Source organism: Myotis daubentonii, chromosome 16 (assembly GCF_963259705.1).
Source record: "Myotis daubentonii chromosome 16, mMyoDau2.1, whole genome shotgun sequence".
NCBI lineage: Eukaryota > Metazoa > Chordata > Mammalia > Chiroptera > Vespertilionidae > Myotis > Myotis daubentonii.
This window is the reverse complement of record NC_081855.1, coordinates 49,851,152-49,865,919: the sequence shown is the minus strand read 5'-3', so window position 1 is coordinate 49,865,919 and position 14,768 is coordinate 49,851,152. Positions and strand designations below refer to the sequence as shown.

Genomic DNA, 14,768 nt, shown 5'->3' with positions numbered 1-14,768 from the left:
TGATGGCCCCTTAGGACACATGGGATCTGGCTGATGTCACCCACTGGGCTGGGTTTCAGATCCAATGAGCTCACCACCGCCCCAATGCCTTTGTGAGCACATTCTGGTTCATTTACAACTCTCTCCCTTGCTATCATTTCCTTTTGATTTCGACCAACTCTGTATTAATTTGTAATCCACCAGATAGGAAATTATCCCAATCCTCCAAATTTCTCGTTCTTATCTTCCTTTGGGGGCTCTAGATTATCCTTCCAGCAAGGTGGGCCTCATCTGCAACCCCTGACTGACACTGATTTGACACTCTCAGACCTGGGGTCCATTTATACCCTGTATATTCTCCTAGAGTGAATTTCTCGTGTTTTGTTGTTTCTCTGCTTTCTAATAAACTTTTTTTGCACATAAAAAGTCATTGGCATTGTTCCCTATTTTTTTATGATCATTTTACTCAGTAACTAGGCAGATATGGAAAGAACAGCCCATGTTGAAATCACTTTTTTAGTTTCAAGGGTTCTTGAGGCTTAAATTCCAGAACTTACACAACTCATCCACCATGTTGTATAATGATGGATTACACAAGGCCAAACCAGACGCAACGAGTAGAGAAGAGAATCTAACTCCTGGCGAAAAGAGCTACAAGACACTGCTGGCCCGTGTGGAGAAGTTCCGCCAAGCCAGTGTCAGTCCTGAGGACCCCTTTCTCCCTATCTTACATTCATCTGAATGCTAAGTAAAAGCGTTTATGCAGGAATGTTGGATCCTCGTGTGTATGCATTACAGTCAGCAAATTTTAGCTACAATTATTGGCAGAGATGGGGCTACAGGTAATGACAGCTCTTTATATGTAAAACAAAGAAATAGGGAAAATGAGAACTTCCAGACTGCAAAACAACCCCAGATGACATCAGCTACTCCTGGGTTGGGAGAATTTCTTATCAACTCATTGTAATGACAGAGACGGTATAGCCCCTACACACCCGAGATATGATATGGTAAAAAAAAAAAAAAAAGCAAAAAGTAAAAATGTCAAGAGGCAGATAATACCATGTTTTTGCTTCTTTTTTATAAACAAATTAAGACTACTGAAATTTTGCAGTAGAAGCTAAAGGAGACCCAGAGGTAGAGTTGTGATTCTCAAAAGACAGAGAATTCAGACCATCTCTTTAATTTAGGAAGACATACTACAATTGGGTCACCTGCCAAAGATGATCTTTACTTAGGGTTAAAGGAATAATTACTGTCCAGTGTCCTCCATCTCCTCCCCCAACCAAGTGATCTGACCAAGGAATGCCATGCAAAGGCTTGGGGAGCCACTATTTCACTGTCATCCAAATGAACCACAGAGGTTCGGGGGGAAGAGGGTAGGCAATCACATGGATGAAGAAGTACAGAAAAGTCAGAGTTGTCACCATAACACCAAACAAACTAAGAAGACCAGAAGTCGCACTATTCAGACGTAAGACTGATAACTGGTTGATTTATAAAAAATGAAAGCACAAGGGCACTTCCACATCCAAGGAAAATGAAATTCTTATAATACAAACAATTCCTGAAGATTAACTCATGATAAAAAAAAAATGACGTATCACGCAGGGAAATGGACCTCCATCCTCATGGTGGTTTGAGTTTGCTACTGCTGGGAGACCCAGGGGTTTCTCTGGCCTGAGACAAATAATTTCCTCAGCTTGGGATTCCCACAGAGAAGTTTAAAACTGGAATCCAAACTCACTTAAATTGTAAGCTTTCAATTCTGAATATAGAATTGTTATTTCTTCAATTGACATTCACCAAAGAACAAGATGAACTGGGCTTCTCTTATTGAGATTATCCAGTTCTCCTATGTCAGATGAGAGATCCCTCCAGAGTCTCAGGTTTAAATGGTCCCCAAGAAAAGGCTTTTGGCCCCGGGAGGAAGTTAAAACGCTGGCCCGGAGTCATTAGTTCATATCCTAAGAAAATTGCAGCACCAGATCCCAGATGGAACCGTCTGATCTTAAGTTCCTTCTTCATTCTGGCACCTGGGGATTTTTATTTTCTTTCCTTTAAGATCAGAAATTTATTACTTTAAAACTTATATCCAGAATCTCCATATATAGGTTTTCAGAAGGGGATTTCATACTTGATTAGTATCTGTGTTACTGAAGTCCTTCATTAATTTTTCCCAAAAGAAAATTTCACCTGTTAGTCACTGGAATAAGTGGTACTTACATTAGGCAATGAAATATAATTTCTAATTAAATATTTGATTAACTCAAAAGACATTTTCATAAAATTGGTGTTTCTCTTTTGGACATCTAATCAAATATAAACTAACAGGAGACTGACAACATGAACTTCTTATAGAGAAATCAGGCAGTCTTTGTTTAATCAACAACATTTCTTGGCTGACCAGAAAGAAGAAGACAATGAATAAAAGTAACCTCATAAATGGAGACCTAGTAAACATAATTTAACTTGATTTTCTAGGAGGCTGTATCCAACCTCCACAACAAAGATTATTAAATTAACTAATTCACTGCTCTGGTAGATTATATCATTCCTCATTAATATTTACTCTTTTCCCCTCACACCCCCTGGAAGGAATAGTAGCCTCTCCCACCCCCTACCCCATGGTTTAAACTTCACCAAGTCACGTGCTTTGGCCAATGGGATGTTAGAGGACATGACCCAAGCAAAGACCTGAAATATATTGGCATGACTGGGATTGCTTCCTGGTGCTGGTGCTGTCAGAGGTAGGGTTGTCAGTGAAAATACAGGACGCAGCTCACAGAAGTGGAATTTCAGATAAACAATGACTACTTACATGTCTGTTACTAAAAAAGTATTTGTGGTTTATTTAAAAACAGAATTTAACTGAGTTACCTGTACTTTTATTTGCTAAATCTGGCAACTCTAATTCGGAAAAAAGTTCAAAACCAACCCATAGCCAAAAGGCAAGGCCAGCCTTAAACAGCCAAAACCCAACTGACTTTCAGACACGTGACTAAGAAATAAATACTTGTTAGTGTATACTCTGAGAGTTTGTGGTTGCTTATTATGCAGCAACAGCTGACTAATGCAACTGTGGTGGCAATGAGAAACTAGCTTAATAATCAATCAGTATGAAAAGATTAAGCAGATAGTTTTCTATAAAGAAGATAAAAATAAAGGAGTGCCCAAGTGTTTGTGCCAGGGTTGGTTTTATTTTAATAAACTTTCTGAAGGACATGGGTTAATAAATTTCTGGGCTTATAGATAAAATTACATTTTTATGAATAATACAAAGTGAAATACTATGTTATACTGAAGGGCAATCCCATGCATTTTTGCAAGCATATTTGTTAAAACACAGGCTTAAGAGTTGTCCATGCTTAAGCTGAATCCAGACTTTGAGCTGTGTAACTTTGGGCAAATTAGTTAACCTCTATAAGTTTCAGATTCTTCATCTATAAAGTGAAGGTAATAATACCTAACTCGATTGTTATGATGATTGATAAGGTAGGTAAGGATACCTACCACAGTCCCTGGAACAGGGGTCCTCAAACTACGGCCCGCGGGCCACATGCAAATACAAATATTGTAATTGCTCCCATTTTGTTTTTTTACTTCAAAATAAGATATGTGCAGTGTGCATAGGAATTTGTTCATAGTTTTTTTTTAAACTGTAGTCCGGCCCTCCAACGGTCTGAGGGACAGTGAACTGGCCCCCTGTTTAAAAAGTTTGAGGACCCCTGCCCTGGAACATACCAAATACACCCTAATCATAACTTAAAGTTCTTACACAGTGGGAAGAAAAATGGAAGCTGACATCCAATATCAGCAAACAAAACATTATAGTACTATAATAAACTGTACTTAGAGGAAAATGGGTGTAAGCTTCCAGTAAGAGCCTGGTTAGAAAATAAAAGAAAATACCTTATAAAACTATGCTATATGATATCAGTTCAAAGGACTGTTTTGGCTGAGGCCAAAAATGGCCATAGAATGTTGGTCTTAAATAAAAAGGCTAATTGTAAACAAATCAGAAAATATTATCCTCATACCAGATTATAATATGACTTTGCCTAGAATATTGCATGTAATTCTAGCCACATTATCTTAGAGATTTAATCTATACAGTAAAAAAAAATCAATTAATGTTATAAAGAAGCCAAGAGAAAATCTTGGCATAAGGAATACAGAGAATGAACTTGGTATAATTCACATCTACATCTTCCAGGATATCATCAAAGCAAAAATAGAACCAATTACCCATGACAAGAACAAAAAGCCTTCCCCTTGAAGCAGAGAAGGTAATTTTAGGACAAACGACTATTAAAAAGCATTGGCTTGGTGGTCTGCAAGCTCTTGGCCCTCCTTTTTTTCACTTAGAGTAAGTGGGATTGACTGGACAGATTTCTTTCTTTTTTTTTTTTAATTCAAATCCAAATAAAAGTGTTGATCTACTTCACTGGTAAGAAGTAAATTTATGGCACTCATTATAAAGGTAAGATATAGGGTGAAGGTACAGATAAATAACAATGGAAGGAATGCGACAAGCACATGCCTACCTCACCGTGCCATGACGAGTTCCCAAGGGAAACCAGACTACACTTTGAGACTGACGTGCAGAAAAGAAGCGGCCCCCACCCCGTACTCCACAGTCCAGCTCTGCTGATCCCCAGAGAGAAACCTCTGTGCTCATGCACAGGCCTGACTAGCTGTCATGGGGTAAAGCATTTCTCTAATAATCTTCCCTTATCACTTTTAATGACACTACTTACTTCAAGGCTTGAGTCGGTCTCTCTTCCATCCCAAGACTCGGGTGGAGCCTGGTCAACATAAATCTCATGGAGGCGGCTCTCTGAGGAATGAGAAGACCTGGATCCCGGACCTCACTGTGTGACCATAACCCCTCCTTAATGAGGGGACAGGCCTACACAACCTCCAGTCCCTTCCTGGATTGCACACATGCAATGAGTAATCCCAAATAAATGACAAACACACAAACTGCAGCAGAACCTCGGTGAGGGTTTTGCAATCAAGGTAGATGTTGATTTGGGGGTGGAAGGATGAGAATGGCATTCTAGGTGAATGTGGAGGCATTACAACAGGTAGGACAGCCCAGGGGTGGGAGGAGTTACTGAACCAGGGTGGCAGAGATCCAGGGTGCCATGTGGTCCCTCCTCCTGAGAAAACCTGCCTTTCAGTGAGTGGTGGGAAGAGACATCTGGGAAGCAGATGACTGTCGGTCGGCACTGGGGTGCTGCTATTAACCTGGTACTGTCACGTGCATGCGTGTAGAGGAGGCAAGTCACTGTTTGGGGAGTAATTATGAGAGTCTTTGAAGTCCATGAATAGAATACTAACTTTAGGGCCGCAGGGCAGAGTGATTAGAAACTATACTGGTTTAGAAAACACATTCTTTTCTCTTTCATTTAGAAATATTCACAAGGAAATTCATCAGAGTCGAATCCAATGTCTAGATTTGGTGAGAATAAACAATACAGGAAAAGGAAAAACATTTGTGGTATGGGTGCATGTACAGGTATGAGGCGAGGATAACCAAAAGCTCCATTAGTCAATGCTAAATCCTCACTTAATTGGCCAGGAAATTAACCAGCACGTGACCCTGTGGCCTGGGGGTCATCTGCACCAGGCCAGGGTATATAAAGGACCCCACAGGGGAGGAAGACATTCACACCTGAGAACACCCTACTCCTTTCACCAGTCCAACCCAACCCAGCCCCAGACACCACCATGACCGGCTCCTGCTGTGGCTCCACCTGCTCCAGCTGTGGGGGAGGCTGCTGCCAGCCCTGCTGCTGCCAGCCCTGCTGCTGCCGAGACCCCTGCTGCTGCCGCCCCTGCTGCTGCCAGACCACCGTGTGCCGCCCCGTGACCTGTGTGACCCACTGCACACGCCCCATCTGCGAGCCCTGCCGCCGCCCCATCTGCTGTGACCCCTGTGGCCTGCAGGAGGGCTGCTGCCGCCCCATCGCCTGCTGCCCCACGTCCTGCACGGCCATTGTCTGCCGCCCCTGCTGCTGGGCCTCCACCTGCTGCCAGCCCATCTGTGTGCAGGCGCCCTGCTGCCGGCCCCCCTGCTGCCAGCCTGCCCCCTGCCGCACCACCTGCAGGACCTGCCCCTCCTGCTGCTGCTGAAACTCTATGGTCCCCACAGATCAATTCACTGAAGCCTAAGCACCTATTCTGCATTTTAATCAAACTGAAAGAAAAACAGATTTTTCCATAAAGTGACAATCGTCATTTTTATATCCTACCATTTGGACACATGAGCAGATCTCTATCTCCACTCTCAGCCAAATTCCCAGTGTCCCCATCAGCAGAAGTCACCATGGATGGCAAGCCCACCTTTGCAAGTCCCTGGAGTGGACTTGGCAAACCCATCCTGAACTCTGGAGGCTGCTCAAAGCCTCCCAGCATCATCTGTAATGTGCTGCTCACTTGTTTTCAATAAACTAATTTTTCCTGTAAACCTCACGGCTACCTGATTCATTTATTAGTGTACACGGATGAGCAGATGAGGAACAGGAAGGAGAGTGAAGAGGAAGAAGAAAAAAGAGACAGACAAGAGAGGGAAAGAGGGAGAGGTGCTAGGGGTCCTGGTATGACTCTTGAGCTGTGGTACAGGACGGCCAGGCAAGTCCTCAGGCTGCTCACGTGGGTAGGAAATCTATGCACACCAGGCCCTCCAAGCCTGTCCTTTGTCCCTGTCTCAAGGTTCATGTCTTAACACTCCTCACTAAATTTCACTAAGCAACACTAAATTTCTCACAGTAACTGACACATGCCATGCTGTTCCATTTGTCTTTGCTTTTATCATGTTCTTTCATTTCTCACCTTCCTCTCCCCTCCACCTTCTTCACTTACCTAACTATGATCCATTTCCAAGTTCAACTCAGTCTTCTCCTAACCCCTCTACCACATACACACACACACACACACACACAAACACACACACAACATGCTAGGTTAGGTGCCCTGACATATGCCAATAGCATCCTGTGATCCCATGCTTATCTCCCTCCCCATAAGGCATTGCATTGAGAATATCAACTTCTCTTCCTCCAAGAAAAAATACAGTTAATTCATTCTGGCTCCCAGCACTGCGTTCAATGTTTAGAATAGAATCTCTTTGTTGAATCAAACTAAATTAGAAGGGAATTGTCTTTATGACAAGAATTCTAAAAGGTAGATATTTACTTAAAGCAAAAACTTCAGCATCGGCATAACTTAACTTTTCCCACCCTCAGGTTTCCTCATCTGCAAAACAGGAAAATTAATGCTAATCAATGTAGATTGCTGGGGAAGTCAAAAATAATAAAAGCCTAATATGCTAAGTGTCCAGTTGACTGGTAGGCCCTTCAACCAATCAAAGAGTAATATGCTAATGATATGCTAAGACCACTCAACTGCTCGCAATGACGTGCACTGACCACCAGGGGGCAGACGCTCCAACCAGTAGGTTAGCTTGCTGCTGGGGTCCGGCTGATTGGGACTGAGCGAAATGCTCTGGAGCCCTCCCACGGTCCCTCCTTGGCTGGCCAACCTCCCACGTCTCTCCCTGGCCTCGACTGTGCACCAGTGGGGTCCCTCGGCCTGGCCTGCACCCTCTCGCAATCCAGAACTCCTTGAGGAACGTCGGAGAGCCAGTTTCGGCCTGATCCCACCGGCCAGGCCAAGGGACCCCACTGGTGCATGAATTCGTGCACCAGGCCTCTAGTTCATTTATATTCCTTGTTGCACATATGAGCATCACTATATCATATGAGCCAAAATATGTGATATTTATTATATATCATGTCATGGAGAGTGGGAAAGTATTCAGGGAAGGCTTTTTTCTTTCCAAGGTAGTCCACACCCATGGGCAGAAATACATTTCCTAATAAATATAATAGAAAGGCCAAAAACTTCATCATCAGATCGAGACTGTCTTGTAATGAAAGGGCTCTTTAAAAGCTGACTTACAAGTCCACAGGAAAGAGTCCTAGATTACAGGATTCATGAATAGGGGTTTAGCATCGGGAGCAAAAAAGAGCCGGGGGGAAAATATATGCATCAGACAGACTTTTCTCTCACCCTGAGGCACCCAAAGGAATCAAACAACCTCAAGCTATAAGAGACGCCAAAAGATGACCTGGTTTCGTTTTCCCTGGCTTTAGGCAGATGAATATCTAAGCCACTTAGAAGATACATTTCTTCCTTAAATTCCAGAAATGAATCCTACCAATTCCCTGATCATCTAGAGTTTTCTGTCTTTTCCAACTAAAGTATTTTCTTTTCTCAATGAATGATAGCCATCTCTTCCGTCTTTCACGTTTGTGTCGATTTTATGATAAACCTGGCCTGTGAATTCTTGCCATTTCACAGATGAGGAAACGGGGGCTGGCAAGGTGTAAGCACTTGCTCTAAGCCACACAACTGCTTGGTGGTGGAGGAAGGATCTGAATCCTTCTTTGTCTTCCCCATCCTCCTCCCATCCCTTCCCGTTAATCTTCCCCATCCCCATTTCTAACGCTTATGATTGGAGGATATTTTAAAGATCACTTTGGAGGACAGGGAATGCATATTCTGTTTTCATAATTTTAAAAGTGTCCTAACATCCAGTGGCCCCATAACTAGTTCCTACCAAAACACAGCTCAGGAAACTATTAGGATGAGGGCACGGGTCAGCATCACAAGAAGTCATCAACACTACATTCTTTTTCAATCCAACCACAAAATATCCTACCGCTGATCACCACCACGGTTAACATTTACTTGCTCCCGGGGTCTGGTAATTGTGTTCTTGCAGAACCTGTAATTTGAATGTTATGACACAAAAAGCCCCTGTGATGAAGACCAGAAATACATCTCTTGTCCCATAAGCGTAGGCCCATTAATGTGCTACAGCGAAGGAAACCACACAGTATAGGACCACCGAACAAAAGAAGAGGAAAGGTTTCTGTAGGATTCTGAGAAATTGTGGTTGTAGGTGAAATTGCATGAAATGGTGTTTCGCTCGGCTCAAAGCAGAATAGGGCTTTGTGCAAAAGAATTAGCATCAGGACTGGCCTGTGAAAAGGACTCAGATACTTCCTTCAGATACTGTGCAGCTAAGATAAATGCGAATGTCGTGTCTGAAGGTCTCTTACCTGAAACTCTGCCTCTGGGTGGGATACGAAGGCTGTTTCTCTGTGTTAAGGTGACTAAGATCCCGGTCAGGAAATGGTGGGCTCGTACAGAGGTGACTTCAGACAGCCAAGTTTTTGACAGTCTGTAATTTTAAAATGCAAGATTTCTTAGTACTACGCATTTTTGTAAGTTAAAAATACAAATCACATTGAATAAAATAACAGATATATTCCTGTTCCTAATATTTGGATCTCTGTATATAGTCTAAGCCAGACAACAATATGCTAAACCATAAATCAAGCAAGTTCTTATTTTATTTCACTAGATGGGATAGAATTTCTGATAACTACTAGTACATTTTCACTACTTTGAAGTGACTCAGAATTGGGCAAAGACGAGGAGTCAACCACCAGTGTTTGTTTTGTTTTTTTCAGAGAGGAAGGTAGAGGGAGGGAGAGATAGAAACATCCATGATGAGAATCATTGATGGGTGGCCTACTGAATGCCCCCTACTGGACATGGAGCCCCCTACCCAGGCACGTGCCCTTGACCGGGAATTGAACCCATGACATTCTGGTTCAGAGGTTGATGCTCAACCTCTGAGCACGCTGTCTGGCCAATATTAATACTCCACAAAACCCTGTAGTACTGTTAAAACTTTGCCACTCTCTTATCTGAGTGACTCTGAGAAATCATCTCACAGATCTGGCTTTCCGACAACTGTGGTGGAGTGCGATGGTCCACAAAGTCACAGGCCTTCAAGGACTGGGACTCTGGTGGGCCAAAGAGTGTATAAAATGATTTAATCAAACCAAATATAATTTGGAGACAAATTCTGTCTGACAGCCATCAGCATCCCTTGGACAATGTTATCTTAACCTAACTTCCAACTATATATTTATTTTCTATGCCCCCATTTTTCTTAGCCGTGGCTAAAAAAGACAAAGCTATGTTATCAGTCATCAGTTCACTCAATTCCCCTTGCCTTTTTCAGGAGCCCAACTTCATCCTTCACAAGGAACAAAACCCTTAGCCAACAAACCTAAGCATCTACTACTGAAATATAATTGATTCCTTTACAAATATTTTCAATATACTTTGAAGAACTCAATATGTGTGCTTATGTCACATGTAAAAAGCAAGGAATACCTCAATTTAAATTTTATTTCTAAAACCGTATCAGACACAAAATCAATAACATCCACATTTATTTTGGCTTTATTGTCCCATGAAGAGTTCTTCTCCTTCAATTGCTGTATCTGCCTTTGTCTTGCCTTCCTAAAATGTGTAATTACTGTGTGATCAGAAACTACTTAGGACTTATTTTTCTTTCCTTTCCCTCTCCACCCCCCAAAGAGTATGGCACTGTTTACATAGTAAGTGTCTCATGAGTCACTAAGTAATAGGCCAGCTCTAATGGCCGATAACCATGCCACTCTCGTGGTTTGGGTGGTTATTTCCATGTAAACAAGGAGAAGCAGCATGTTGTTTTACTGAACCACTGCACCATTCTTTCCATAGCAGAACTGCTACACATCTTTTATGAGCCATTTTAGTTTTTTGGTTTGGTTTTGTTTTTTTAGGAATTCTTGCCTCATTGCAAGAAATCAGGCCTGTGAATATTATAGTCTCACACTTGGTCATGGATAGTGAACAAGAGAAAACTGTGATAGGTGGCAACACTGGATTCTTCAACTTGTCACATGGTCTGTAAAAGCTGGCTCTTCAATGAGTAATTTTTCTAAAGCTATAAACCATCATGTATTCATTTCAAGGAGAACAGCAGGAAGAAAGAAAAGCATCCTTCAGTGATATTGGAATTGCTGCCTCAGCAGCTGAATCCACCAATCTGGAGTTCTCATTTCAATGGGCAACCACAGCTTTAGGAAATGACCTTGTGTCCTGGCGGTTATCAGCCCCAGACCAGGGTATATAAAGGGCCCTGGAGGGGTGGAAGATATTTACACCTGAGAACACCCAACTCCTCTCACCAGTCCAACTCCAGACACTACCATGACCAGCTCCTGCTGTGGCTCCACCTGCGGGGGAGGCTGCTGCCAGCCCTGCTGCTGCCAGCCCTGCTGCTGCCGAGACCCATGCTGCTGCCGCCCCTGCTGCTGCCAGACCACCGTGTGCCGCCCCGTGACCTGTGTGACCCACTGCACACGCCCCATCTGCGAGCCCTGCCGCCGCCCCATCTGCTGTGACCCCTGTGGCCTGCAGGAGGGCTGCTGCCAGCCTATTGCCTGCTGCCCCATATCCTGCACGGCTGTGTTCTGTCGCCACCGTATCTGCTGTGAGCCCTGTGGCCTGCAGGAGGGCTGCTGCTGCCCCATCACCTGCTGCCCCACGTCCTGCACGGCCATTGTCTGCCGCCCCTGCTGCTGGGCCTCCACCTGCTGCCAGCCCATCTGTGTGCAGGCGCCCTGCTGCCGGCCCCCCTGCTGCCAGCCTGCCCCCTGCCGCACCACCTGCAGGACCTGCCCCTGCTGCTGCTGAGCTGCCCACAGGAAACATTCCAAGTGTTCAGAAACGTACAGATTTTCCCACCCCAATGGGTCAGATGAGAGATAGTACCTTTGCAACCTCCCTGCTCTTCAACAACTAACTCAACAGTAACTGTCTATCCATTTTCCATATAATTAAACAGCTCATCCTGGCCCTCCTTGAGAATCTTTAGAAAGATTCCAACTCTCATCATTTGAGTTTGTAGCTTTAAAAAAAGTGAGTATACAAAGACCAAAGTTCCTCTTGAATGAGACTCTACCCTACTGACTCATCATCATTCCTGTTTCAGATGGAATATTTTTCTATGAATAGATTACATTTATGCTGGTGTTTTGCATGGTAAAATAATAAAATTTTACTTCTGGGAAGCAAATGTGTTTCTCTTCATTGCTTGTTAATCTTCAAAAGCTTAGTTTTTGCTTAAGTTATAGTATGCAGAAGAATCAAAGGAAAAAGGATTTTCCATGGCCATATTTTTAGCTTTAGAAACAATTCCAGTACCTAGTCTGTAATTTTAATAGCAATTCAAATAATTCAGAACATCTTATGTTAAGTACCTTCATATTTCAAGCCACAGGTTTTGTGCTGATGCTGAGGAAATGGAAAGACTTCAGCAGGTCTCTCTGACCATGAACCTGACTCATGAATCATCGGCACATGAGGGAAGAGGGAGGAAGCCTAAATCAGAACTCTAATTCCCTGATTTAGAAACCACACAGTGATTAATGTCCCTTGGTACCTGGGAATCCCTAACAATTGAGTGCCTATGCTAGAAGGACCATATCCCAGCTTTTTCCATGGTTCCCACCAGCACCACTATGGTCAATTCCAACTTCAGTGGAGTCACAGTTGCTGAGCAGAAAGAGAGAAATGTCCCTTGGTTGGAAGCATTCCAATTTAGAACTCCAAATAATTTTACCATTAAAACAATGCTAATGCAGTTGAAATAGTGGTAACATAAATCCCCATTGGACATGTTGTTGTTAAAAACTTTGAGGCTGGCCAGGAAAACTATTATTGTGTTACTGAGAAATATGTACTGAGTTCCCAACATCTGATCGATAAGAGTTTTTTGGAATGTGCCGGCTGTATGCCTGGACATATCTACTGCCCAGTGAGGGCAGTCAGGCAAGATAAGCTTTGTGAAGGCCTAGACCTTAACTGACTTTGCTCACTACTGGATTCCCACTGACCTACACAGTGTTTGGCACAGAGTATATGACCAGAAATTATTTGTTGAATCATTGAATAAATTCTAAGGGTTGGAAGAGTGACTCCAACTATCTCCTCATGCTAGACATGGGCATTCTTACATTAACACAACAAGCCATCTCCAGAGGAACAGTATTTTTCTTGAAATATGGTAAAAGTTTCTCAACAGGAATTCCATTATATTAAAATATTAACATTGTCAGTTCATGCACAATGGAGTTTTCTCTTTACTAAGGGTTTAATAGTTTACCAATGGATAGGCTCACAGGTCCAATTTCCTTCTACATATTCTTAACTGCCATTTTTTAAATTCTCTAACTTCATCTGTTTTCCTTCATCCCAGAATTGTCCTTGTTAGCCTTCCAGAGACTTCCTCATCTTCCAATAATTTCTCAGATTTAGGTTGCTTAGTTTCCTCCCAGGGTCATCATTATTATTGGATCATGTTTGCTTCCACAGTAACTTCATGCCTGGCCAGCCATGGTGGCTGGTGCAGGTCTAGGTAAGTTGCAAGGGACTGTGCGAGCAGAATGATCAAGAATAAGGCTTCAGCTGGAGCCTCAGCCGCAGACCTAGAACAGACTTCGTAGTAAAGCAAAAGGTCAGAGCCAAGCAAATCCAGCGGCAGAAGCGGAAAAGTTGCTGAGTGACAAGATTCCCCTCCAGGCTTGACAGTTTGAGACAACTGAATATCACAGCTGGTTCTGTAGGCAGGGAGAAGCTCACATAGCACAGGGGGAGACAGTGGAGCAAGAGGTGTTGGGGTATGCACTAGGCGGGCCTGGAGACCACCTCTGGCTGGGATCACCACCCGGGGATTTTGTCATGCTGGATTGCATCTAGTTTGTGGTTTTGTTCATAGTGCCCCATGGCTACTCAATTATGTCCAATTTTTATTACTATCTCCTTAGGAATTTTGAGAAGGCTGCCTGGGAGATCATTCCCCCCAATTCCTAATATTGGTGAGACATAGAGTCCTTTCAGGCGACTAGAAAAATTAGCCATTTCACATATAACAACGATATAAAAATAAACTCACTAATATTCCTAAATAAAAACAGACGTTGCTTAATGACAAGAAATATGATACCCACAATTCCATTCTTCAGTTTCTTGGGCTTACAAATAATGTTCCCACAGATGTTTTTGGAGTAAGTATTGGTATCTATACAATACTTGACCTTAGGGAAGTCACTTTTCTAGTTCTTTATGTGTAAAATGAGGACTATAATAATACCTACCGCATAGGATTGCACAAAGAATAAAGTAAATGCCTTTATTGCTTTTGCATAATGTTTGGAACAGAGTTAGAACTCAGTGATAGTGGCGAGCATGGAGGTTATAAATAATGAAATTCACCTTGGTATGGGAATATATAATTATGAAAATCAATGAGCATGTAATTTAAGACTAAAAAAAACCAAATTCATAGGATGGAACGGTGGTTACCATAGACTGGGTTTGAAGGGAAAGAGAAGATAATTTTTTTAAAGAAAGTACAATGGTGGTTGCCAGGGGCTGGAGAGACAGTTGGTGTTTAAGGGTAGAGTTTTAGTTTACAAGATGAAAGAGTTCTGCAGAAGGATGGTGGTAATGATTACACAATAATATGAATGTATTCAATGCCACTGAACTGTATACACAAAAATGGCAAAGATAGTCCATTTTATGTCACATGGATTTTACCAAATATTTTTTAAAAATGGAATAAAAAGAAATATTGATGATAGAAGTTTATGAAGATGCATTTCTGTAGCTCCAACACATAGACTGAAAAATTCTTCTTTTCCTGACAAACCATGACTTTAAAAACATTCCTTAGTATTTTTCTGAACTTGTTTTGCCCAGGAGGCTTAGCAGTGCAAAAGGACAGTCAACTTGGGGAACCCACTTCCAAGCTCAGTCAGTAACCCTAAGAGCACGACAGCTACTTTTGTGCTATCAAAACACCAATT

The 14,768-nt window shown here is 42.6% G+C and overlaps 1 protein-coding gene across 1 annotated transcript; it reads left to right on the top strand.

The window, feature by feature from the left end:
* The first annotated feature begins 5,680 nt into the window (after nucleotides 1-5,680).
* LOC132217872 (keratin-associated protein 2-3-like) lies at nucleotides 5,681-6,130 on the top strand. Its single transcript, XM_059668297.1, has one exon. It carries the CDS (start codon nucleotides 5,716-5,718, stop codon nucleotides 6,118-6,120), a length of 405 nt encoding a protein of 134 aa, XP_059524280.1. The 5' UTR covers nucleotides 5,681-5,715; the 3' UTR covers nucleotides 6,121-6,130.
* The last annotated feature ends 8,638 nt before the right edge of the window (nucleotides 6,131-14,768 follow it).

Excerpts from the sequence above, each read along its gene's own strand:
- LOC132217872 (XM_059668297.1), top strand. The coding sequence starts at position 5,716 with ATGACCGGCTCCTGCTGTGGCTCCACCTGCTCCAGCTGTGGGGGAGGC.